The 24,057-nt window shown below is 45.9% G+C and overlaps 1 protein-coding gene across 4 annotated transcripts in view; it reads left to right on the top strand.

Moving 5' to 3' along the window:
• LOC138467775 (uncharacterized) overlaps positions 1-24,057 on the top strand; it is a 700,943-nt gene that overhangs the window by 560,818 nt on the left and 116,068 nt on the right. For all 4 annotated transcript variants that reach the window (XM_069608016.1, XM_069608015.1, XM_069608014.1 and 1 more), the window contains one exon: positions 2,788-2,871. In XM_069608016.1, coding sequence (XP_069464117.1) covers positions 2,788-2,871 — 84 coding nt within the window. The remainder of the gene's footprint in view (positions 1-2,787; positions 2,872-24,057) is intronic.

Genomic DNA, 24,057 nt, shown 5'->3' with positions numbered 1-24,057 from the left:
ATTCTGCCACACAGGAGATTTGGAGGTGTTCCACAATATGTGCCTAAAGTACAGGCCAAAACGATTGCATTTTGGCATGGAGGGCATGATAAATCGGACTCTTCTAGCGGTCTTGGCACATAACCATAATGTTGGCCGTCAACAAAGTAGGACGACCGGAACTTTAGGGACGCTTCGCTACAATAAGGCCTTCACTAAAAGAAGTAAACAATGGGTGATCAAACCAGTGTTTGAGGATATGCAATATGAGTTTATTGAGAGACTTATTGTTGATGTCCTAGATAGGCACATACATGGAGTTGTGAACAAACCTGTGCAGGGGACAACTGCATTGCCACCCAACATTGCCTCTGTTCCATGTCCACCTAAAGCAGAGCTCATTGAGAAATACACATCACGGTTTAAATGATTGTAATTTGATTGTCTGTTCTCTCGAGTCTCCTCATGTCGCAGGCCCATTGAATATGTGTAGCTATGTATTGTGTAAATAAAAGTGATTGCTCAGTGTACATGCAATGTGTCTCTCCACCCTTGCCCCTCCCTTCACCGTGCAGTAGTGCGAACCACCCGGGTGTCACCTGTGACTTTGCTCTCGAGTCTCCTCATGTCGCAGGCCCATTGAATATGTGTAGCTATGTATTGTGTAAATAAAAGTGAATGCTCAGTGTACATGCAATGTGTCTATCCAACCTTGTTCATTTGCGCATTAAATTAAACCAAACAGTAATATAAATCATTTTTCAAAAATATAGAATGTCTCCGTATTTATGGTTCTCTGGGGCTGCAAAGCACGCAGACAAAATGCAAAGATGGAGTGTAAATTTCAAGTCCTGTGAGATGGCCTTACACTGAATGTAGCTAACTAGGAATGTGTGCTCGTTCAAAGTGAAGGTCAGCTGCTTTGATTTTTTGCTCGGGTGCCGGAATGGCCCACGACTCAGTATAAGGTTCTATTGTTATTTGACCTTGACAGGCCGGGACCATCCCGAAAGACTTCTTTTTGGGGGTGTGGTGCAATAACGTAAGAAACGATAATGAATACAATTTCAGAAACGATAGCCATTTAATGTTCGTTCATTAGAAGAAATAACCTCGGCATAGAAGGAGTGGTATTTCGGGGCTGCCCTACGCACAGACACAATGGAAAATGCAAATATAATGTAAGTAACTCTTTAGATGAGTTTATACCGCAATTTAATTACTATACAGTAGCTTTAAAGACGGGTTAAGTTGTACTTGTTCGTTCTATGTGGCATATTGTTTTGTACCGCGCACTATCTTGAGGAGAACCATCTCCTTTTACGGAAGCACCTCAAAACCTTCCTCTTTGCTTCTGCTTTCTCTCTCCCTCTCCCCTGCTACAACTGGTCCACTGTCTGCGACCTCGATCCTGGGCCCTTCCACTCTCCACCTGCACTGCCTCCCTGTCAACCCCTGCACTGGGGGACTGTCTCAGTATCCTACAGCCCCCCCTTCCCAGCACTTGTTCTGCACTTACCTTGCACTCGCCACCAGCTGGCCCTATGTATTTATTATTTTATGCTACTTACCTTGTACTCCACTTCCCCCTCCCCTTCCCCTTGCACTTTTACCTTCCCCCTACCCCTGCACTTGCGCGATCTGAATGACACCTGGCCTAGTAGGATTGTTGTCTGTCTTCTCCTTGTTCCCCCCCCCTCCCTGCCTCGCCACGCCTTGAAACACTTGTGTATAGGCGCGTTGCAAATGCCATATTATATCATATCAGTGACGAAGTGGTCCACTGGCGCTCAGGCGGCTCTGAAAAAGGCGGAGGAGAGGGGGTGGGTTACTGGAAATGACGTATAATACCCAGTTGCACTGTCCTAGCTATGAAATAATTTCCCGACCTAATCTGATGGTGAGACTAATTTCATTTTTTATGTTTTTAAAACAGGTACATCCTTCATTATTGTCTGTGTCACGAGTACCAGACACCGGCGGATGGCTTTTACAACCGCCAGTTGCTTCTCCGCGTGAACAACGTTACCACCCTGACCATTTTATGGGACGATCGCCAAGTACAAGTATGCCCTTACGCGGTACTAATGGCTAGATGCAACATACATACCGTTGTGGTGGCCTAGTGCCTCGTTGTTGGAACAGCCATGCGATTATCAGTGCGACCGAAGAGCTTATTTTATCGTAAACCAACACCCTGTGTACTGCACACGAACATCGCTTGCCTCAAGACGAACTATTTTGGATCGAGAGCAAAGAAAAATGCAAATCGCTGAATATTCTCTAAACATTTGATGTCCAATAAATGTACTTTACCAAATGTACTGTGTTGCTGTTTCATTTTAAAGTACAGTTTCATATTCCGAATTGTGGCGCGCTGTGTTGTGAGCTGATCTGTGTTGGTTTCCGGGTTCTGTGTGGAGTCGCGTAGAAGACGCCTGGGCGCGATTGCCTATGCAGCACAGTCACGTCACGGATAGAGGCGGGGAATATGAATGTTTTGATAAAGTCTGTTTCAGGGGCGGGGGATATGATTTAGTGCCGCAAACGCAGGTGAGCCAGATCGATGGGGGGAAATGATAGGATTATCACAAAATGGCGGCTGATTTCGAGTGCGTTAATGGACGAAAAGTCGGGTAAGGTCCATAGGAAAGTTTTCTACGATCTACCGATTTATGCTTAAAAACACATGGCCGAACCGTAGGGACAATAAAAAAAAAGTCCCGGAACTATCCTTTAATTTTATTGCTGACATGCGTTTTTTCTTATAGAAATGTTAATAATGGAAAATGTTTTACTCTTTTGCAGAGGCATTGTGAGGGGTGGTGATATTGATCCAGATCCAAAGATGATGATGAGAGAATTCAGTGGAAAGGAAACGCCAGAAGAAGGGTAAGAAATTACCACATTACAATTGGTTATCATCTCAATAACACAATACATATCCACTATTATAGAGACACCATTTACCAAGAAATTCTACCTATTCATTGCTACATTTCAGCAGAACACAGTAAACTGAATTAAAGAAAATGCAGGTTAAATGTTAAAGGTTGCCCAAGAATCCGAGACTTAAAGCGTCGACCCAGATCATCTGGCAAAGCCCCTGCCCATCATAAGTGCAAGCTTCCTTCCTGAAATTCTCTTTCCCCTCACAGAAAGAAACACATTACACATGGTATGAAGTTGCAAAGGGTAGTGTGTCAAAGTAAGTTGTTAGTGTGTATTGAAATACTGCAATTTGATCCATTGTTGGCCCATTTATTTTCTAAGTAAAGGTTCTGCTTACAGATAGCAGAATATATTAACCTCCACATGCTCAGTGCATTTTTCAGCCCTGATGATTTTGAGTCTCAGGATGTCCCACACATGTGGGTTTTGCGTCGTCAGTCATTTTCATGGAGTTGTCTTGGTGGTTAGCCACCAACAGAGTAACCAGTAATTTCATTGCACAATATTCAGTGCATACATTTGTCAACACAGGACATTTATCCCACGTACCATTTATAATTGAAATAAAATGCATAGATAGTAAGTTTGGGAGAAAGGATAATGAATTTTTGAGGGTGGGAGGTTGGGGTCAAATGCAGTGCCTCATGATGGGTTGCCCCCACATTGTTCTGCTACATTAAATTAAAAATCACTGAAAACTCTAAATTAAACGTTCTCCAATGAAAAAATGATCAGTAACACAATATGAAACCACCAATACCCCACGATGTAAAAAAAATACAATCCCTTTGCACTTTTAGAAATTAAGATGCATGTCTTATCTCTGAAAGAAGATGCAAAACTGAACACCCAAGCATAGCTATCCATTCAGGGATTTGCTTTGCAAATTCCACTCATAATTACAACATTCCTTTATTCCTTTTCGAATAAGCGTGAGCTGCCTTCAACATACTGCAAAGTATCCACATTCAACTCAATCAAGCCCAAAATCTTTCTTCAGGAAACAATTAAGGGGTGTTTGTAGAGTTTCATATCCTACATTTAGGGTTCATGATTACTCTGAAGATGACATTAAGGTAGGTGGGGCAGTGCTTTTATTGTGCCAGTTGGTTTAGCCATGGTAATAATAACCTAATAGTATTAGATCGTTGTTGAAGTTTATTAGACAAGGACTTGGAGTATATTTAGGCAAGTTTAAGAATTAGAATTCACAAGTTGGTCTTTATAATGAAAAAAGATTTCAATAATGAGTATTTCTTTAAATAGAATGTGTTGGGGAAGAAAGACATACAACACATACTCACTAGATGCATTTGGCAGAGCACCAAAGCCATGGTAAATGTTGTTCTTTGCAAGGGGAGTGAGGTGCTTAAGAGTGATAAAAAAAGGTACAACTTCTGAAGGGATCTTTAGGGATAGAAAATGTGAATACCTGTGGTCGTAGGGGATACATAGCTCGTTTCCGAACGGGAAGATAGTATCACTTACTGAGATCAAGATTACCCGCATGTGCTTAAAGAGGGCGATGAAATCACATTCACTAGTCTCAGGATCACAGATACATTTCTTAGAGGAGCAGAACAGTATAGCGGCTGGCATCAGAGTGACACCTGTGAATCTTTCACGAAGGAAAATAATATCTCTGTGCCTGGCTACAGCATAACACAGTTCTTTTGTGGGGAAAAGAAAAAGTTCCTATTTTCCGAGTGGCACGCATGTATTTCTTTTACAAGCATATAGCCCTCTTGGGAATGACAAACGTGTTTTTGTGAAAGCAAAAAATAAAAGTGTCTGAGGTCATAGTGACGAACATTGTTTGATATCCAGATAGCATACAGGAACAATAAAGAATATTTTGAGAGAAATTAGGCTTTTAAAAACCAATTGAGTAATGATACTCAAAATGTTTTGTGAATGAAGAAAGAAAGTGAATGCTTTTATATTGACACTAATGATTTTTACAATGTTACCTGTTTAATAATCACTTTTTCTTGAGAGTCTCGTAAAATTCAGCAGATTAACTATTTACATTCTATATTTATTGTTACTCTGGTGTTAACCCCTCATGTGCACAAAGTTGAACCGTTGCTGTTTGGAAAATCAATCAATATAAAAATTGCTCAAATAACACATACAGGAAGTTGTGTGTTGAGTGCTTTTAGCACTGCAGACAATTACTGCGTGGAACGTTGGAGCGTTTGTTTTTGGTGCAGCAAGATGCTCTGTTTGTGAGACATCTTCCCGCTTAAGATGTCCTGGGAGGCGCGCAGTGCACACAGAGTGCATTGAGTGCTGTTAGCACTGCAGACAATTACTGCTTAGAACGTTGGAGCATTGTTTTTCGTTGAAACACGATGCTCCGTTTGTGAGGCATCGTCCTCCTTAAGATCGCCAGGGAGGCGTGGAGCGCACGCAGAGTGCATTAAGTGCTGTTAGTACTGCAGAAATTACGGCTCGGAACATTGGAGTATTTGTTATTTGTTTTTGTTGCAGCAGGACACTCTGTTTGTTAGACACCTTCCCCTTAATAACGCTGGGGAGGTGGGGCGCACATGCAGAGTGTGTTGAGAGCGTTTAGCACTGCTGTTTGCAGTGCCAGAGACAGCTAACTTGAAATCGACCCGCACCTGGTCTGCTGAAAAGGGTGAGTGAGCTTGGAGATACTAGTCTGAGAAGTTACTGTGAGCCGAACAGCATGTATCATGATGCTCAGACTTTGGAATGGCGCATGCGTTGCCTTTACCAGCTTCCCCACTGGAGCCTTGAACCGGGGAGGCAGGATCTAAGCAGAGCATAGATCAAGCTGGCACATTTAAAAAGGCTGTTAACATGACATCCTTTTTCTGTACAATATCAAGAGCTGTTGCCAGCACCACTGATGCTTTGGGAATGGCACGGGAGGAAGAGGATTTATAACCACTTGTGACAGACTCTGAGCTGTTGGGAGACACAGAGGATCATGAATAAATGGGAGGGGGCCTAAATGACTCGTGTTTGAATACTCACCCAATGTTCACTGACACTGGCAGTGATGATAGTGTTACCTCAGTCACCTCTTATGCCTCCACCCACAACCCACAGGGTTTACCTCATTATTAAGGGATGCAGCTTTGGAAAATCCTGACAATAGTCAGTCTGCTATAGTGGCATTTACATGTTGCCCTGTCATCCTTCCTGTCTTTGTTTGATAATATAAAAACTGAGGTCAAACTACACTCTGTGCTTTTGGAACCTATTCAAAGTAAACTGGGCAACACAGTCCTTGTTACGGACTCTGGGCATTCAGAATTAAAACTGGACAGTGTCGAGAACAGCAAAAATTTCTGAGAACTCATCGAGGTTACTTACCTGCCATTCTACACAGTAATGTGAGCAGCCTGAGGGTAACCAAGTGAATGTTGCAAGCCCATTGTGATTCCATTTTAAAGGGCGGATAAGTCACCAGCTGAGCCGTACAGTGAAATAGGGGATGATTCCCTGGCAGGACATTCTAATAAGCAGAGTGAAGAGGGCTCATTCAAATCAGGAAAAGAAGTCGAAAAAAGTAAAACTCAAAATTCTAATAGAAGATCTTTAAGAAAATGTTTAAGAAATCTCCCATTGCATGAATCACTGGGTCATGCTAAGAAGGTTACCAAAGGAAAGACCATTGTTCCATCTGTGCTCACTAATAAGCAGATATAGTTACCTCAATTGCAAACGAGGAGTCACTTATTGACATTTCTGAGCCGACTACCTCTGGCCGGGGCGATCTAAAATGAACGTTACCTAAAGCTGGAAAATTGTCCTCGAATGTGATGGTAGACACAGTTACAGAACTTTGTACATCTCTCACAAAACAATCAGACATAAGGGTGGCTGGTAACAATGCTGTTTTAATTTCAGCTTGTGTGGATACAAGTCATTCCTCTCTCGTGATTCAAGGCCCTGCTTTATTGGATATAGCTGGTAATATGTCTTTAGATTGTATAAAGCAGAGGATGGATGAAAGTCTGCAAAGTTGGTCCTTAGTCGAAAAGGCTACCAGTAAAACTCCTGTATACAGTATCATGAGGGGTACTGGTGGTATAGGTAATCAAGCCCAAGAAAGTGAATGGAAGCAAATAGTTGCGTTTCATAATATTGGTAATGTGATGCTGGACATGCCTTTTAGAGGGACAGGGCCTCCTAGTCCTTGTCCTGCCACTTCTCTGTGTGTGTTTTCTTTATGTTTTCTGCCACTGAGGTCCAGCCTGGACCTCTGGCAGTGCAGCTATTGATGTTTTACTCTCGGTGAACAACACCTATGGGATACCCTTATGGCACCCATGGGTGGGGGTACACCCTAGTACCCCTTATGTGTGTTTTGGGCATCTGTATGTTGCCCACAGAGCAGGGTATGGGCTGGTGGTAACTACATGCTGACCTGGCTCTGAGTGTCATCCATTTCTGGGACACCCAGGCTCTGCTATAGAAATCAATGGCTTCCTGAAGGAAGGGCCTTCCTAAGGGTTGTGTGTTGTGGTACACCCTTGGGGTGGGACCTGTCTGAATGTAGTCTGAAGCGAATTCACATTCTGTGTTGTGGGTGTCTGGTTTTGGTTGTATGACAATGCCTGAGAAAGCCCTGATTGAAACTGGAGTGAATTCAGTGTAGTGTGCTGAAAGGCTGGGTGCTTACTCCAATCTGCATTCTTTATTATGGGTGTCTGGGTGGAGTGAATGGCCTGAATGCCTGTGAGTCCGATTGGCTGCCTGAATGCACTGTGAGCCTGATTGGCTGCCTGCCTGCATGAATACACTTGTGAGTGATTGGCTGCCTGAGCCTGGCTCAGCCTGAGTGAATAGGGAATGGAATAGGGAATAGATGCGTATAACAGGACACCTCTCACTCACCAATTTGTTCAATAGCTGAAGCTGAAGCAATAAGAAGCTGTTCCCTGGAAGCCCAGCTGGAGGAAATCCGAAAAGCTGCTGCGTTCTTCCAAAGACTGATCAAAGAGAGGACCTGGATAGGAGACTTCGTCCCAAGCTACGAGGGACCATTGTACACCTGCTACTCTTCATCAGAAGTGCCCTGCAAGCCAGTCCTATGTGCCTGTCGTCCGGAGAAGGGGTCTTCGTGAGTCTAGAAGAGAAGTGCTTGAACATTTTGAGTCGAAGAAATCCAGTTGTGTCACCTAGGGTCCGGAGGAGTGTTTGTGACTGCTGGAAGCCAGATTGCTTTCTACCGCCCAGAAGAGGGGGTACCCTGGCATGGTGCTGCTTAACACCCGAAACTGCGAAAGTTCCAACTGATTAAAGAATCCTTCAAGGGACATCCATGACATGACATCGGACCACTTTTTCCCACCAAAGAAGATTCCAGTACACTGTGTGCAGAGGAAGGTCTGCCGGTGGGATTCCTGCCACCAGAATTCCTAGAAGACGTCCAGAGGGTTCAGCCTTGGTGAGAGTCCGTAGTCCAGTCCAGTGGTCGAGTTCAAGTTGCCAGAAGCCATCTAGAGGTCTGTCCTGCAGCTGCAGCACTGAAGATCCAAAGGACGGTGAACCGCAAAATCCTGAAACCCAACACATAATTCTGCCACTGCATCCATCTCCACCAAAAGGCATCCAAGGGTCTTATCTTCTTCTGCAGGGACTTTCTGGAGTCCACAGTAAGCTTCACCTTCCTAGGACCACCAGGACCGGAGTAACAACCGTCTAAACAAGACCACTGTGAAGACCGCAACTGCTGCCTTTTCAAAATCACCTGGTTCCTCTTTTTCTCTTGGCCTTGACATCCCAGTGACTTCTTCTTGCAAGGGGGTGGCTCCATCTTTCAGGGGTCCCATCGAGTGAAGCCAAGAAACTCTGCCACTTCACCTGCCAAGGCACCAACGCTACTGTACCGAGGATGAGCGTCTTCCTGCCTCAGGAGTCATCCAGGGGTCCCAGAGTCACCTTGGATCCTGTTCTCCTGTGGTCTCTCGGATACATTGGTGGGGTAGAACCTGCAAAATGAAAGCAGAGCATTATTTAATGTTTCTGGACTGTTCTGTAAACGACAAGATAAGGTACTCCCTACCTTTTCCATTACAGGTTGCCCAGGTGGGGGTATCTTCACACTGTATTGCTATTTGAGTCTCATGAAAGTATACTGCCTATGTTCTGAAATTCACCAGCCTTTCTTCCTTGATCTATGAAACTACACCTTACTTAAGAATTCACATGCTTGTTTACAACTGTCAGCAGTTGGTGCATTTCTAGTGAATTTAGGTCTAGTGTGGTCCCGCATCGAGTGTATATCATTGCCATTCTTTGAATAGAACTGTCTGAGTACAAAGTGTTATTATTTATATGTATATATTTTAATGAACCTTATTGTATATAAAGAAGCTATGCTATGATATTTATATATCACCTAACATAGTGTGTGGACATTCCTTTGTGGGGGCTTGGGGACTCGCTGTACCTAAGAACCAGCCTGCATCATCTCCTGAGTGCTTAAGCCTTGGTTGCTCATACATAGCTACCATATAGAGAACCTTGACTGGGGTGCTCTGTGCCTCTGTCCCAAACCTATAGAGGACAGAAGTACAGATACCCCCCTCCAGTCTTTACACTGGTGACAGCGGTGGGATCACTGGTTTTAAGACTCAGAGCGTCATCAAGGGTTGGGCGGAGCAGCATAAATGAAGCGGCAATGCTATTACCGCCACATTACCGCTTCGCCCAATGACGAGTTTGGCTAAAAAGTTGGAGATTTACCTCCAGCAAAATTCTCCACTTTCTGCCAATTTGCGGTGCTATTTGTGCTGGCGGTAATAGCACCAATACTGCCCCATAGAGTCCTATGGACTCTTAATAAAATGAGGAGTAACAGCCTTACCACAACTCGGGATCCGGTGCTAATAGCGCCGGACCGAGTTGCAGTAATGCTATTTGCGTTGGCGGTATCCCAGTGGATTTACCGCCAGGATAACACCAAGGTTGTGATTAGGCCCTCAGTGTCTAATCTAGCTACTACAAAATATCCACACTTTTGCTAATTTAGGGTTTTGGTGGTGTATACTGATAACTGCACTACAAATAATGGAAACTATTGCAAATAGTAAATTGACTAGGATGAGCTTAGAAGCTCTCGAGAGTGCTTGTGAAGTGAGAGAAATAGATTTTGAGGATAGGTCTAGGGCGGAGCTTGTAGCTGCCCTTTTGGATTTCTAAGCAGCTTGTGATACTCATGAGGACAGTGGGGAGAGCTCTGATAGGGACCTTGCCCCTGGTGATGTCACAGTTGCTACCAATAGGATTTCCACCTCTCCTGTCACATCTGTTTCAAGACCCAGCATTGTTTCTGAGGGGAATGCCCTAGAGCTTGAGTTATTGAGGATGCAACTAGCCTTTTAATACAAAAAGTTAGAGACTGAAGCTGAGATGAAGAGGAGTTGGCACATCAAGTTATACTCAAAGAGTGAGATCTTGAACTAAAAGACAGAGACACTAAATGTCAAAGCCTCCAGATATAGAAAGCTAGGGCGGAGAATTCAGCCAAACCAGTTGAGAGTGTCAGGTCTCCTGCTACCAAGTTTATGAAAGATTTGGATGGTGTGTATGTGGAGGGTTCTGATATCCTCCTATGGATAGAAGCATTTGAGATGACTCTGGTATCAAGGATGTTGACCATAGAGATTAGGCTAGGTGTTTATTAAGGTGATTACCTAAGACTGTTTATGACTGTATTCTAAAACTGAGTGTGGAATAAATAGGCCAGAACGAGTGTATGAAAGCTGCTTTGGTTGCCAAGTTTGGCAAGACACCTGCCCACTGAGGACCTATGACTGGAAGAATATGACCTTGCCTCGGCCTAGACAGGACCGCCAACCCAGGACATCTCAAAACTGGACATCAAAGCCCCCATACCTAATAACTAGGTGAGCAGCCTGCTAATACTTAGATTCATTGCCACTCATGACACCTTCATGTGATTATCCTTCTAACTCGTCCCTGCTTTTCTTTTCTCTCCCACCCCTTCTTCCTCCACGTTGACAACTGATGACAATCATTGAAAATCACCACTTTTAAACAATGTAAATAACAATGAATGTTGACAACTATATTTAATATGAAAACTATGTACTCACTAAAATGGATGTATACTCCAAATCACGTACTCATGCGTAAATCTACACACTTGTCACAAATGTCACTAAATGTCACTTGTATCACCACCATGTCTGATATGATCATGTTAAATATCAGCCTTGATAAAGACCCCAGAGGTCGAAACACGTGTCGGCTGACCACTGCACAGACTAAATGTCTCTGCTTGAATAAACATTGTACACCCCACAATACTGTGCAGATATTCATCCTTTTTTGATATATCAAGTGCGAGGTAGCCAGAAACCGTCTTTTTTACAGTACCTTAACAGGTTCAGGTATAATAAGAAAACAGAGAATATGTCTTGAGTTGATTGGCTGAGTGCTGCAAAATATGAATATGATGGTATGGATTGATGGTTACAAAGTGAAGTATTTGGTTGATTTGTCTCACCTCCTATTTTTGGAAAATGTTTCTGAGGCTTGTTCACCAGACCTGGGTCAGTACATTGCTGACCAGAATATCTTGAACCCCTTTAAGTTAGCCAAGTTGGCTGACAAATGGGTCTCCTACAGGGTGTCCACTAAGAATCCCAGTGGGAATGACAAGCACAAAGAAAAAGGGACCCCTCGGGAGGCTGAGGAGTCCAAGAAGCCACCACATCCGAATAAACCTAAACATTCTCCCTCTAAGGTCCAGAACTCTTGTGGGGATAGGTCCCTTGAGGGTGAGAGTAAGAGTAGTGGTGCTCCTGCTGCAAAGCAGGCTTCCAGTGCATCCAATTCAGTTCCCCACATTCCTGGCACCTGTAGGGACTGTGAGCCATTGGACCACAGGAAGCATGACCACACGTGTAAAGGTAACACACTTGGTGTTCAGGCTGTTAGCCTGGCCTACCCTTACCCTATGCCTGAGGTGGAGGTCACTGTCCTTCCCTCCTCTCCAGGAATCTCCTTTGGTGCTCTTTTAGAGATCTCCTTAGTTTCCCTTGTGTCCTGGGACGAGTACTCAGAGGTTACATGTCGATATTTGAGAAGTGTCCTCATTAATGGCCAGCCTTCCACTGGTTTGAGAGACACTGGGGCTAGCATGACAGTGGTGGACAGGACCCTGCTCAGGCCAGAGTACTATGTAGGTGCTCATCTGAGAACCACCAGCTTAGCAGGTGCGCCCCCCCCCCACACACGTTCTTCTGTAGCCCTAGTCACCCTTCAGATTGATGGCAAGACAGCAAAGCTTCCTGTCCTGGTTCAGGACAATGTGTCTGTCAACATTTTGTTGCGGAATGACTTAGTAGAGATGGGGTTAATTTCTGATGGATTATCCTGACTACTGCAGCAGTCACTAGGTCACAGGTCAAAAAGGGTCTGAATGACAGTCAGTTACCCAAGCCCAAGCAGAAACACAAGGCGAAGAGGAAGAAGACCACCTCTGTGACGAGGACTCCTTCTCTTCCAGATGCTTCAGCAGCACCCACTGTGGTCCCAGCACCTGAGGGACTAGGCCCAGTGGTGACCATAGACTCAGTTGCTGAGGGAGAAGAGCCAGAGGACCCTCTTCAGGGAGAGATATTCACCCCAGAGGATCACCCAGACCTCCAGTGCTTGCTGGCTGAAGTTGGGCCCTCTAGAGAAGATTTCTGTAAGGGCCAGAGACCATGCCACTCTCTTGAGGGTCTAAGGAAACAGGCCCAGGCACAAGTTGAAGTACCTGGGTATTTTAAGGGTGAGCTCCTTTACAGCGAGCCTACTCAACCTGAACCCGGTGCAGTCAAGAGGTTGGTTGTACCCAAGCTATACAGGCCCTTCTTTTTGGAGTTGACACATGAAGTGCCCTTAGCTGGTCTTCTTGGCACCAAGAAGACCAAGCAAAGACTCTCATCCCACTTTTATTGGGCCAGAATGGGAGTAGAAGTGAAAGCCACTGTATGACTTGTCCCACTTGTCAATTGTCTGGCAGGACTGGAGGCGGTGTCATTGCCCCACTGCAGCCTTTGCCAGTGGTTGGCACACCATTGGCGAGGGTGGGCATCAACATTGTTGTTCCCCTAGACCTTCCAACATCAGGTGTACACAGGTTCATCCTAGTCCTGGTAGATTATGCAACCAGGTACCCTAAGGTACCCCTTCGGACCATACCAGCCAAGGTGGTTGCCAGGGCTGTGTTTGGCATTTTCACCAGAGTTGGTTTCCCTAAAGAGGCGATGTCTGACAGAGGAACCAACTTCATGTCTAGTTACATGCAAGCAATGTGGAAGGAACGTGGTGTAACTTACAAGTTCTCCACCTCCTACCATCCTCAGACCAATGGTCTGGTTGAGAGGTTTAACAAGACTCTCAAGGGCATGTTGGGTGCTTTGGAAGAACCCCTGAGGAGGAAATTGGATCTCCTCCTGCAGTGCATGCTGTTTGCTATAGAGACGTGCATCAAGAGGGTGTTGGTTTCAGCCCCTTTGAGCTCCTCTTTGGACATCCAGTGAGGGGGCTCTTTGCCTTAGTGTCATGATACCTGCCCCTCATGTCCCCAGCCCTCCAAGATGCCAGGCTGGAGCCAGGCCATGATCACCTACATGGCCCTCAAGGGCCTCTCCATCCCTCCAAAGACCCACTTGGAGTCAGACTTGGCACTTGTGGCACCAGACTCACTCACTCCCATAGGATAACATTGGGGATTGGACTTGTAGTGCATTGATGGGGACAAGATGGATGCCCCCACATATTTCGGTTCCCAGAACTGCATGTGCGGTCTAGTCTTTTGGGTGTGGTTCAGCCCAGAGGCACCTGGGATACCCAGAGACTATTTAAGCCACATCCAGGCTGAGAAACATGCTTTGCGTTTTCTGCACCTGCAGCGTGACACTCACCGTGTTCGGATCGGTCTCCAGTAGGCCTGCATCTTTCTTCTGCGCTCAGCTCCTGCAAGAACAAGAACACCATTAGGAACAGCCTTACCTTGCAGCGAGTCTCCCATCATTCATCGCTCCTTCTGTTCTGCGGGCATCTTCGGCGGTGTCATTCCCATCCCGGCACGCCGCTAACTAAGAAAAAGGGAAAAGAACAGAAAAAAGGCATTAGTAAGCATTCTGCAAATCTTCGCTTATTTTTAAATACTGTACGAACTTCAAACGCTTACCTGAATCCCAGCTGCTCTGGGGGAACTCAGTCTCCGGAGCTTCTCATCCATCTGCAAGAAGGAAAAGACACTCCAGGTTAGCGTGGAAACATTTAGAGGCACCGCATACCACGCTTACCCACCACATTTGTTCTTCATAACCGGCATCCACACTGAAAACGTTGCGGCACCTAAAAGACACAGAAAAAGAACTCAGTTCAATGCAAATACGAAAGGGGTGCATCGCGCATCGTGCTCTCACTCGCCTTCAGCGCTACTCATCTCAAAAGCACGCCGCCATCCCCGGACGCCGGCCATCATCTAAGGAAGGAAAGGAATGAAGTTAGAGAACTGTTCTAAAGACTCATTATACTTACCTCTCGGACTCTTGCCAGTGAAGTAACTAGGCAGCAACGAGCCCGCATCAATCAATGCGCCCCTGCGCTGGAGGCAGGACAGAGAGCACACTATCCAAGAAAACAAGGTGAGCTGTGGTTCAAAGGGAAGGGTTGGACCCCGGGGAAGAAGGGGTTCAAGCACAAAGAGACAATAGGGAGTTAAACTCTACAAATCCTGTGTTTCAGGCCCAGTCTCCAGTCGAATAGCCTCCAGGGAAGGGTTCGAGGTCGTAAGAGGTCAGAACAGGCTGAGTGACGTCCCCGTGGATACCAGGTGAGCGTTACACTTAGTAAGAGAAGGTTTGGATGCCACACCTGCAGGTCCTTCCAAGCAAGTGGAGAACTATGTGTTAGGCCTCAGAAGGAGGATGGCACGGATGGTGGGCCAGGCATCAGCAAATCTTAAGGTAAGCCAAGAATTGAACAAATACTGGCATGACCTTAAGGCCTCACAAGAGGACTGCACTCCTGGTCACTCACGAGATCCTTGTGATGGAGCCTACCAAGCTTCAAGCCTTGGAAAATACATGGACTGGACCCTTTAAGATAATCTCCAAGATGGGTAAAGTCAACTGTCTGGTTGACATGGGTGTTCCTGGGATAGCCCCTCAAGTCTTACATGTCAACGGGTTCAAGCCATTCCACAGGAGAGGAGAAGTCTCATGCCTCTTGCTAGCTTCAGTGCAAGACGAAGATGAGAGTGAGCTCCTTCGGGTTTTGTTGCATAGCAACCCTCAGACTCTCTCCAGATCTGACACCAGAGCAGCAGAGGACCTGCACGGCCTTGCTCCAGCAGTATGCCCCTCTGTTCTCACTAACACCAGGCATCAGGTCAAGGCATGATATTGCACACTGGTGACAGTGTACCTGTCAAAAGCAGATGCTACAGGATGTCAGATACTGTTAAGAACCACATCCAAGCAGAGGTCGCCAAGATGTTGGTCTTGAGTGTCATTGAACTCTCAACCAGCCCATGGTCCAGCCCAGAGGTCCTTGTCCCCAAGGAAAGTTCCCAGGCAGGTACCAAGCATTTGAGGTTCTGTGTGGAGTACAGATAAGTCAATGCAATCACCAAGACTGGTGCACACCTATTGCCCAGGGCTGATGAGCTTGTGGACAAGATAGGTGCTGCCAAGTGTGTGAGCACCTTTGACCTCATATCAGGCTATTGGCAAATAGCTCTGACTGACCAGGCCAAGGAGAAAACGGCTTTCTCAACACCAGAAGGGCTTTACCAGTTTAGGGTTATGCCTTTTGGATTGAAGAATGCCCCTGCCACCTTCCAAAGGTTAATCGATCATGCTCTCAGTGGACTGGAGGCCTTTTGTGCGGTTCCATGTGATATTTTCACCGCAAAAATATTGCGATGCAAAAATATCGCCATATTTTTGCGGCGAAAATAACACATGGAACCTGCGGGGGACACCACGCAACCCCCGCATCATTTTTTTATGTTCGGGGGGCTCCCCCGCACCTAATATTTTCGCCACCAAAAATATCGCCTATGGCCGTTCCTGACGACCATATGTACGGCGATATTTTTGCTGGCGAAAATATTACCTGATACCTTTTGTGTGGCCTACCAGGATGACATTTCTGTCTGCAGTTCCACCTGGGAAGAGCATTTGACCCACTTGAATAAGGTATTGCAGGCCATGAAAGGTCCAACCTCACTATCAAGGCAACCAAGTGCCAGATAGCATGGGGAAAGGTTACCCACCTTGGTCATGAGGCAGGAGGGGATCAAATCCAAATTCTCCCCTTTAAAGTACAACCTGTACAAGACTGGGAGACTCCGTCTACTCAAACCCAGGTGAGAGCTTTTTTGGTCATCACTGGGTACTACAGCAACCTCATGGCAGAATATGGCACCATAGCCACCCCTCTGACAGCTCTGGCATCACCTAAACAGCCTAAGAAGGATCATTGGATTGAAGACTGCCAAAGGGCCTTTAATGGCTTGAAGGAAAGTCTTGTGTGCCCCTGACTACAGCAAACTCTTTATTGAAACGGATGAATGTGACACTGAAATTGTAGCTGCCTTTTCTCAGTTAGACGACACATGGAAAGAACACCCGATCATTTTCATAAGCAGGCAACTCAAGGGAAGGGAACTTAGGTGGACCGCTGTTGAAAAGTAGCATCATTTGGGCACTTAGGTGATTTAGACCTTGCCTTACAGTGATTGCCTTTAAGGTCCAAACTGACCATAAACCCTTACAGTGGCTTATGCAGATGAAGGGTGAAAACCCCAAACTGCTTAGGTGGCCCATTAGCCTGCAAGGGCTAGGCTTCAGCATTGAGCATAGGCCAGGGAAAAGCCATGACAAAGCAGATGGCCTTTCCAGAAGCTATGTTGACAGTCTGGATGAGGGTGACAATCTTGTGGGAGATCAGTCGCTTTAAACTCAGTCTGGGGGGTGGGTACGAACGTGATGCTGGAAATGCCTTTTGGAGGGACAGAGCTTCCTAGTCCTTGTCCTACCACTTCTCTGTGTGCGTTGTCTTTGTTTTTGGCCACTGAGGTCCAGCCTGTCCTTGCTGTTAGCTGGAGGAAGAGGAGGCGGCTTAAAAACCTTTTTCTGCACAGAGCGCCACCGAGTCAGCTGCTGAGCCTACTTCAGTTGTTGGCTTTGTTGGCATGCAGCAGTCTGTCCTTGCTGTTTGCTGGAGGAAGAGGCGCCAACTTAAAAACCCTTTGCCTGAGCGGTGCACCGCAGAGTCATCTGCTGAGTCTACTGCCGTTGTTGGCTTTGTTGGCGTGCAGCAGTCTGTTTGCTGGAGGAAGAGGAGGTTGCTTAAAAACCCTTCCCCTGCGCGGAGTGCTGCCGAGTCAGCTGCTGGGTTTAATGCATTTGTTGGCAGTTTGTGGCGGGGGTAGCTGCTGTTCCCCTAGCTCGTCCCCTATCCAACACCTAGGATGGGAGCCCAGTGTCTGAACAGAAGAAAGGAATGGAGGCAGAGGTAACAGGAGCACGAACCCAGCGCCAACTGAGGATTCAAGGCTCGGCCTCCACACACACCTCTACGCCGCAGACGGCGGAGCCAATACCAGTACCAACACCAGATCCTGCTATGGAGGTGAGATCAGTCCCCATGCCCATGATGACTGTAAACAAATCTTGGCCTCTTGTACTAGTTAAGCGGGGAGTTACTTCTTTGCTAGATGTGTCTGATGATGAGATGCTGGAGGTGGACGGCTTGCTCCCGCAACGGTCCTCTGAGCTTAGGAGGACCTCGACCTCAAACTCAGAGGTCATGAATAAACTTTCACTGGCCACTCAACTTGCGGTTGAAGCAAGGCGAATGGCAGAGAAGGACAAATGCACCTTTACCGGATCTCGCTGTTGTTCCGACCGCTAATAAAGTTGCAAGGGAGACAGAGGCTGCTATCATTCACTCTGTACAGTATGGAAAGCCAGAGAAGCATGTCGAGAGGGCTGACTGTGGTGAGCTGATGCCCCTGCCACTCTCCCTGCCCCCGGAGAATGATCTCCGACAAAGTTCGGATTGCCCACTAGAAGAATCCAACGAGAAAAATCGGGAAGAAACTTTAATGTCAAGCTCTTTGTTGTCACTAAAATTGTTGCACGATATTGATCTTATTCAAGCCTCACAGAATAACAAAGCCCAATGGAAAAGAAAAAAACAGGCTGTACTGGACCTGAGTCCACTGGCAGACCCGGAACCCTATCTGAGTCAGATAACAAAATCTAGGCTGACTACTTCAACTCCAGCAATTGTCTTAAGAGAAAGATGGGTGGAAGAGGGGATGATCTCAGAGGGGCCTCAAGACGCGACTGCCTCTTTAGCCGCCGTAGCATCTCCAATAAACTCAGAAAGGGGGGATGAACCCCCAAAGACGGCCCCTTCTCCCCTCAGCAATTTCACCAACCTCAGCATTAACTAGACCTTGGACGAGTCTTAATGACTCAGTATTCTCTCCAAGTGGGCCAGCTCAAGAACCTCAGGGTTTGGGAGCTTGGTAAATCCAAATCCAAAGCATGATTATGTCGGCGCTGATAATCTCATTGACTCCCTTCATGAAACTTTATGAATCAATCAATGGAGATTTTAAAGACCAGGCCACCCTTCTAGCAATGGTGCATTGAAAGCTGATCTCTATCTGGAAGCATTTACATCGACAGTTAAAACCAGGCTCAATTATGAAGTAGACCAATCAAGTCAATGGCAAAACCGTCTCTGTGATATAGCCATAGCAGAGCTTATGGATAAAACGGTAATGATGGAGACTATTCCGGATTCACAGAAGCAGGTCAGGGTGATGACCAACTCTGAAAGAAAGTGAGACCAATAAGAAAAGATACCGGTGATCAGGGGCGGGGAAACGGGGAAGCTGGACGCCAAATGAGAGCTCAGTCTACAAATGAGTCGAGGTCGAGACTTCAAAATAAAGGAATAGCAAATGCTGCTCGGAATCCGGGAAAAATCCTGAACAATGCAGAGAAAAATAAAAATAGCACAGTCCAGCAGAAACCTGCAGAGGCTCAAGAACCTGTCATAGAAACCTGAGATGTGGAGATTATAAATTCTACCTACACAGTTGCTGCCAAAAAGACAGCTATTGAAGGTTCCCACCATGCAACAGATGAGGTGGTATAACCCACGGAACCAGGAGATATGAAGGGAAATGCAAATTGCCCAGAGTCCATTTTCGCCATCTTTGGAAAAAAGGCAAATCCTACTTGTCCTGAACTACAAGTCCACCAAAAAAATCCCAAAACATATAACTTCAGAGGATATCTCAGTGGTCGAGTTTGTGAAGGAATCAAGGATGGATTGGGTGCTTCTACATCTAAGGTCAAACCTAATCAAAAAACCATTGTGGGAGGCAGCCTCTATGTTCTGGCCATTGGGGTTCGAACTAACACAGGAGCTAATTGGTCATGGGGCATCTGGGAATCTGAGCCCAGGCTGAGGAGCGTGCAATGTATTGAGCCAACAACAAATATTGAACGGGCCAAAAAATTGCTTCGCCCTCACCTTCTGCTAGGGAGAATTCTCTGCAAAGGCTAATTTCCCAAGCCTAGTGAGTCCCCCAGCAGCTTTGCTGGATTTTTGAGGTTTATTTCTTTCTCCTGCTAAGAGTGAGACTCTTTTTCTCCCACTCTTAGACATGATTTGAGGTGTTCCTTTGACTTTGTATGTGTTTTATGGGCTATGGGGTCCTTTACCCCATAGGGCTTCATGTGTTTTTGGTATGTGGGTTACACAGCACCCTCTGTGCCGTAACCCAGGGGTGTCGTAGCGACCCCCAAACATAGACTCCATACCCGGGACTGACTACTGTCTCCCAGGGCATGTAAAATCACCATTGGCTTTACTAGTCTCAAATTGTGAACAGAACCAGTACAAACCATCCTATTGTGGACGTACTGGTCGGGGCAATTCGATTGCCCTGGGGTCTGTTGTTCGAGGGGGCACTGTCCAGTCCCCCCCGACCGAGTTTTGGCTGGTGGCAGTGGATACTACTTTTTATATTCGACCACAAATATATTCCTATGGGATTTTCCCATTGTTCGAGGCTACCACTTTTTAATATAGCCTCGAACATACCGCCGGTTTATTAAATTAATATTAATTCACCGGTTGGTAATTTGTGCCAAAACTTTGTTCCAAAATGGCGTTTGTGTTTGCTTCTGTGACTCCAACCCAAGTCGAGCCCTTTGTTCCACTTTTTTGGCGGGCTTCTCCACAGAAGCCTCCAAAAGTGGTGCCACTCTGTCTGGGTACCACAGGGGTTGTGGGAGGGGGTTTAGGCACCCTGGACTGAGTTGCCCCGGCAACTCAAGTCGCACTCTTGTGTGTTTGGCCCAAGTGGTGAGCCGCCCGGCTCACCACTTAGCATGTTTGATTGACAGCTAGGCTGAATGAATGGGGGTTTTCTGCATAAAAGCAGGGCTTTGGGGACTGGAACTTCAGAAGTCGCCACAGGACCTAAAAAATCTGAGGAGGGAGAAGCCGAGCCGACCTGCAACGACGACACCACCGGTGGAGCCCTGCGGAACCGTCTCACCACATTTCCCGACGACAGAGGAGATCTCCAGACCGGAGAGTCTTCTTCCTTTGACTGGTGGGGATAACCAGTTTGCCCGTCTTTTCGCCTTCCTGGACCATCTCGTGACCGCCTTGCCCGTGCCAAGCACCCCGGCAACCGGAATACCACGGTTTACCACTACCGCGAAGAAAAGGGTGGTACCTTGTAACCGGGAAACTCCACGGCTGGTTTCTTCCCTGGCAGCGCAACGACCTTCAGCTTTCCTCCACGTCGAAACCTCCTCTTCCTCTGGATGAAACACTGACTTGCACCCGCTGCCAGGAACAACTACCCCCGCTGGAGCGTTCTTCCCACTTTCAGGTACTGTGTCCCACCTGGCTTGCCTTGCGACAGATCGTTCGGGGTGACAGTAAATCCTCGACTTTCTAACCTGGGCTAGCCTGGGACCTGTTAACTAACTTTTCCTGACTTGATTTCAATCTTTTGTGAACTTTCTACAAAGACTCTTTGGGCATAACCCCACTGTGTGATCCTGGACACATTTCGATTGCTCTCTCTAAGAGTGGGTCTGGCATTTGAACTTCCTTGCTCCCCAGTAGACTTTGCCTAACCTGCCTCACCGTGGTTCTTTGAAAAGTATTGAAATTTGTGTGCTTTCATAACTCTGCCTTTTTCCCTCCCTTTTTAATAACTTATTAGAGTGCCATCTTATGTTAAGCGCTCACCTCTGTCTGAAAATAAGTGGTGTTTCTCATTAAGACTTGTCTAATAAGTAATTAGGGTTGTATATATATATAATAGTGACTGTGTGTTGAATTTATTTACCTCTCTTTGTGCTAGTGTAATTTACAAGTGTGTCTTTAAATAAATAATTATATACTTTTACACCAAAGCTCTGGTCAGTGTTTGCTTGTGCTACTGTGTCTCTGTACCTATTGTGTATACTCTATATATTGCCTAACTCATCTTGAGAGAAGTCTGACTGCTCAGCCACAGCTACCAGGTAAATCTGGGTGGTACAGACTGCTACCAATTGGGTTTACTGCCAACCACCTGTAGTCCTAAATCTTTTGCAGTGGTCCGCAAGGGAACTGCACAGGTTTCTGCCTAACACCTTCTCTAGGCTCAACATAGGTGATAGGATGGTAGAATATACTAAAAGTCACGTCTTGCACAAACAAAAGGGAGAAGACTGGTCATGGATCTAGAAAGCCTTAGCCCCCTCCCCCAAGATGTATAGTGCAACGTTACAGATGGGAACTGCCTGCTATAAATTGGCTTGTGGAATACAAGGGAATTTACCCATCTGACAGTGTTTGACATTTTGTGTTTCCAAAAGACTTGGTTCAGAGAGGTGCCAGTCTGCAAGGGTTATGCCTAGTTCTTAAACCTGGTGGAAAAGGGCCCAAAAGGCAGACCATTTTCGGGGCTTCTGAAGCTAATAGAAATGGGCCAGGCAATGAACATTCAAAAACATTAAACTGCATACCCATGGACCCAAATGCTGACGTTGAGGATGGTCCACAACACAGCAGACATGGACTCAATTCTGATTCTCCTTAACTTGTATTGGAACCCAACGAAAATCGGGCTCGATTAATTTATGAATTGTGTGTTGGATCTGATAGATCAGGCCCGGGTAGATTTTGTCAACCCTTTTATTATACTTTGTGGAGACCTTAACATCAGGTGCATTCGTTTAGAAGGATCCTGTGGTAAACATCTAGATGAGTCAGCCCCTAGTAAAGGGCTGATAGCCCAGAGAGGGATGCAAAAGATGGAAGCGAGGGAACTCCTTATGCTCAATAATAATCCTAGAGGGGATATACCTGCAAAATATACTTGGGAAGGTGGCTGATCGAGGGCCACTCTAGACTATTTCTTTGTCTCAGGCAATGTTCAGCGGGGGGTGAAATCACTAGAGGTAGTAGAAACTGAAGCTAGTGATCATATGCTCCTGAACCTTAGTTGCTTCGGTCCAATAAGAGAAATATGGGAAGGAAAGTGCTTGGATGTTCAGGTCTCCCAAGGCAGAAATAGAAATGTATATGGAGCCTAGAGATGTGCTAGAGGTAGCGCTGAATTTTAAGGCACTAGTGAAACAAAACGACACAATCTTGAACTATGTGCCCCTCCTTACAAAATTCCAGCAAGGTGACATGAGTGGGGGAAAACCTGACTTCTTCCAGAAACATGGGTATAATTAAAAAAAAAACTATTAGAAGATTGAAAGAAGTTCAGGGCAGAGATGAAAGCATTAAATAATGCTCCTCCGATCACCCAGGCTCTCAATAAGAAAAAGCGCAGGCAGCAGTATAAAAACTTGCTGAAGAGCTTCAGAGTTGCACACATGCAAGAAGAGGGGGAGGGCATGCTTAAAGTGGTCTGCAAAAAAAACTCCTAGTTGATGTGGGAATGGATAAATAAGGTGGGCACCCCCCAGGAAGCTTTACAAGCTTCGATGGTGGATGAGCAACAGTGGGTTGACCACTTCGGATCCCTCTTCACTTCCCAAGAGAGAGAAGCAATAGAACAACAAATAGCCAATCCCGCCCCTTGGTCCTGTCAGGCAGCTGGGCAAACAGGATATCTTGGACTTGATCTTCAAATTGAGCACTTCAAGAGCCCCGGGTCCCGATGGCCTGTCAAATAGTATCTTAAAGCAGGCTCCGATAGAATGGGCTGAATTTGCTTATACGCTCTTTTGCCAAATCATGAAAGAAAAAAAGAGTCCCTCTTTCTTGGAAAGAGGCCCTAATTATACCAATCTCTAAAAAAGGAGTAAGAAAAGACCCAAAAAACTATCGCCTGATTGCCTTACTGGATACTCTGGGGAAAGTTTTTTCATCAATTATACTGAAACATCTAACAAAGTGGGCAACTGAGTCGGGCCATCAGGATCCTCGCCAGATTTGTTAAGGGGATAGGCACCTCCCTTAATCTTTTCCTGCTGAATCTGCTCAAACTCCAGTCCACCAAAGAAAAAACAAAACTGTATGTAGCATTCGTAGATTTGGAACTGGTATTTGACAGTGTCAACTTGGAAAAATGATGGTCCAAGCTAAGGGAATGGGACTGTCCATCGGACCTTATTGGGGCTGTGAGAGAACGCCACTCCACGACAACTATGCAAGTCAGATTAAATCTCCAGGATCTATTATCCAAAAGTATAAAGACCAATCAGGGACTAAAGCAAGGATGCTATCTGGCCCCAATTCTATTCAACTTATGCATATCGGACCTGGCATTGAGCCAAAATCGGGGAAGAGCGTTCCCCCATATGATTAATGGGACCCCGGTACCCTGGATCATCTATGCAGACGACCTGATCCTGATAGATAAAATTCCCATAGGCTTGCAGTGGAGGTTAGAGGCCCTTCAATCTTATATGAATGAGAACGATATCAGAGTGAATGTTAAAAAATCTAAAATCATGAACTTGAATACTAATAAGTGGCGTCTAAACCTGAAATGTAAATGGTTTGTACAAAAAGTGCCTTTGGAATCCATCTGTTTGATTTTATATATAGGGATCT

Source organism: Ambystoma mexicanum, chromosome 4q, assembly GCF_040938575.1.
Source record: "Ambystoma mexicanum isolate Mex_15411 chromosome 4q, UKY_AmexF1_1, whole genome shotgun sequence".
NCBI lineage: Eukaryota > Metazoa > Chordata > Amphibia > Caudata > Ambystomatidae > Ambystoma > Ambystoma mexicanum.
This window is presented reverse-complemented; position numbering and strand designations above follow the sequence as displayed.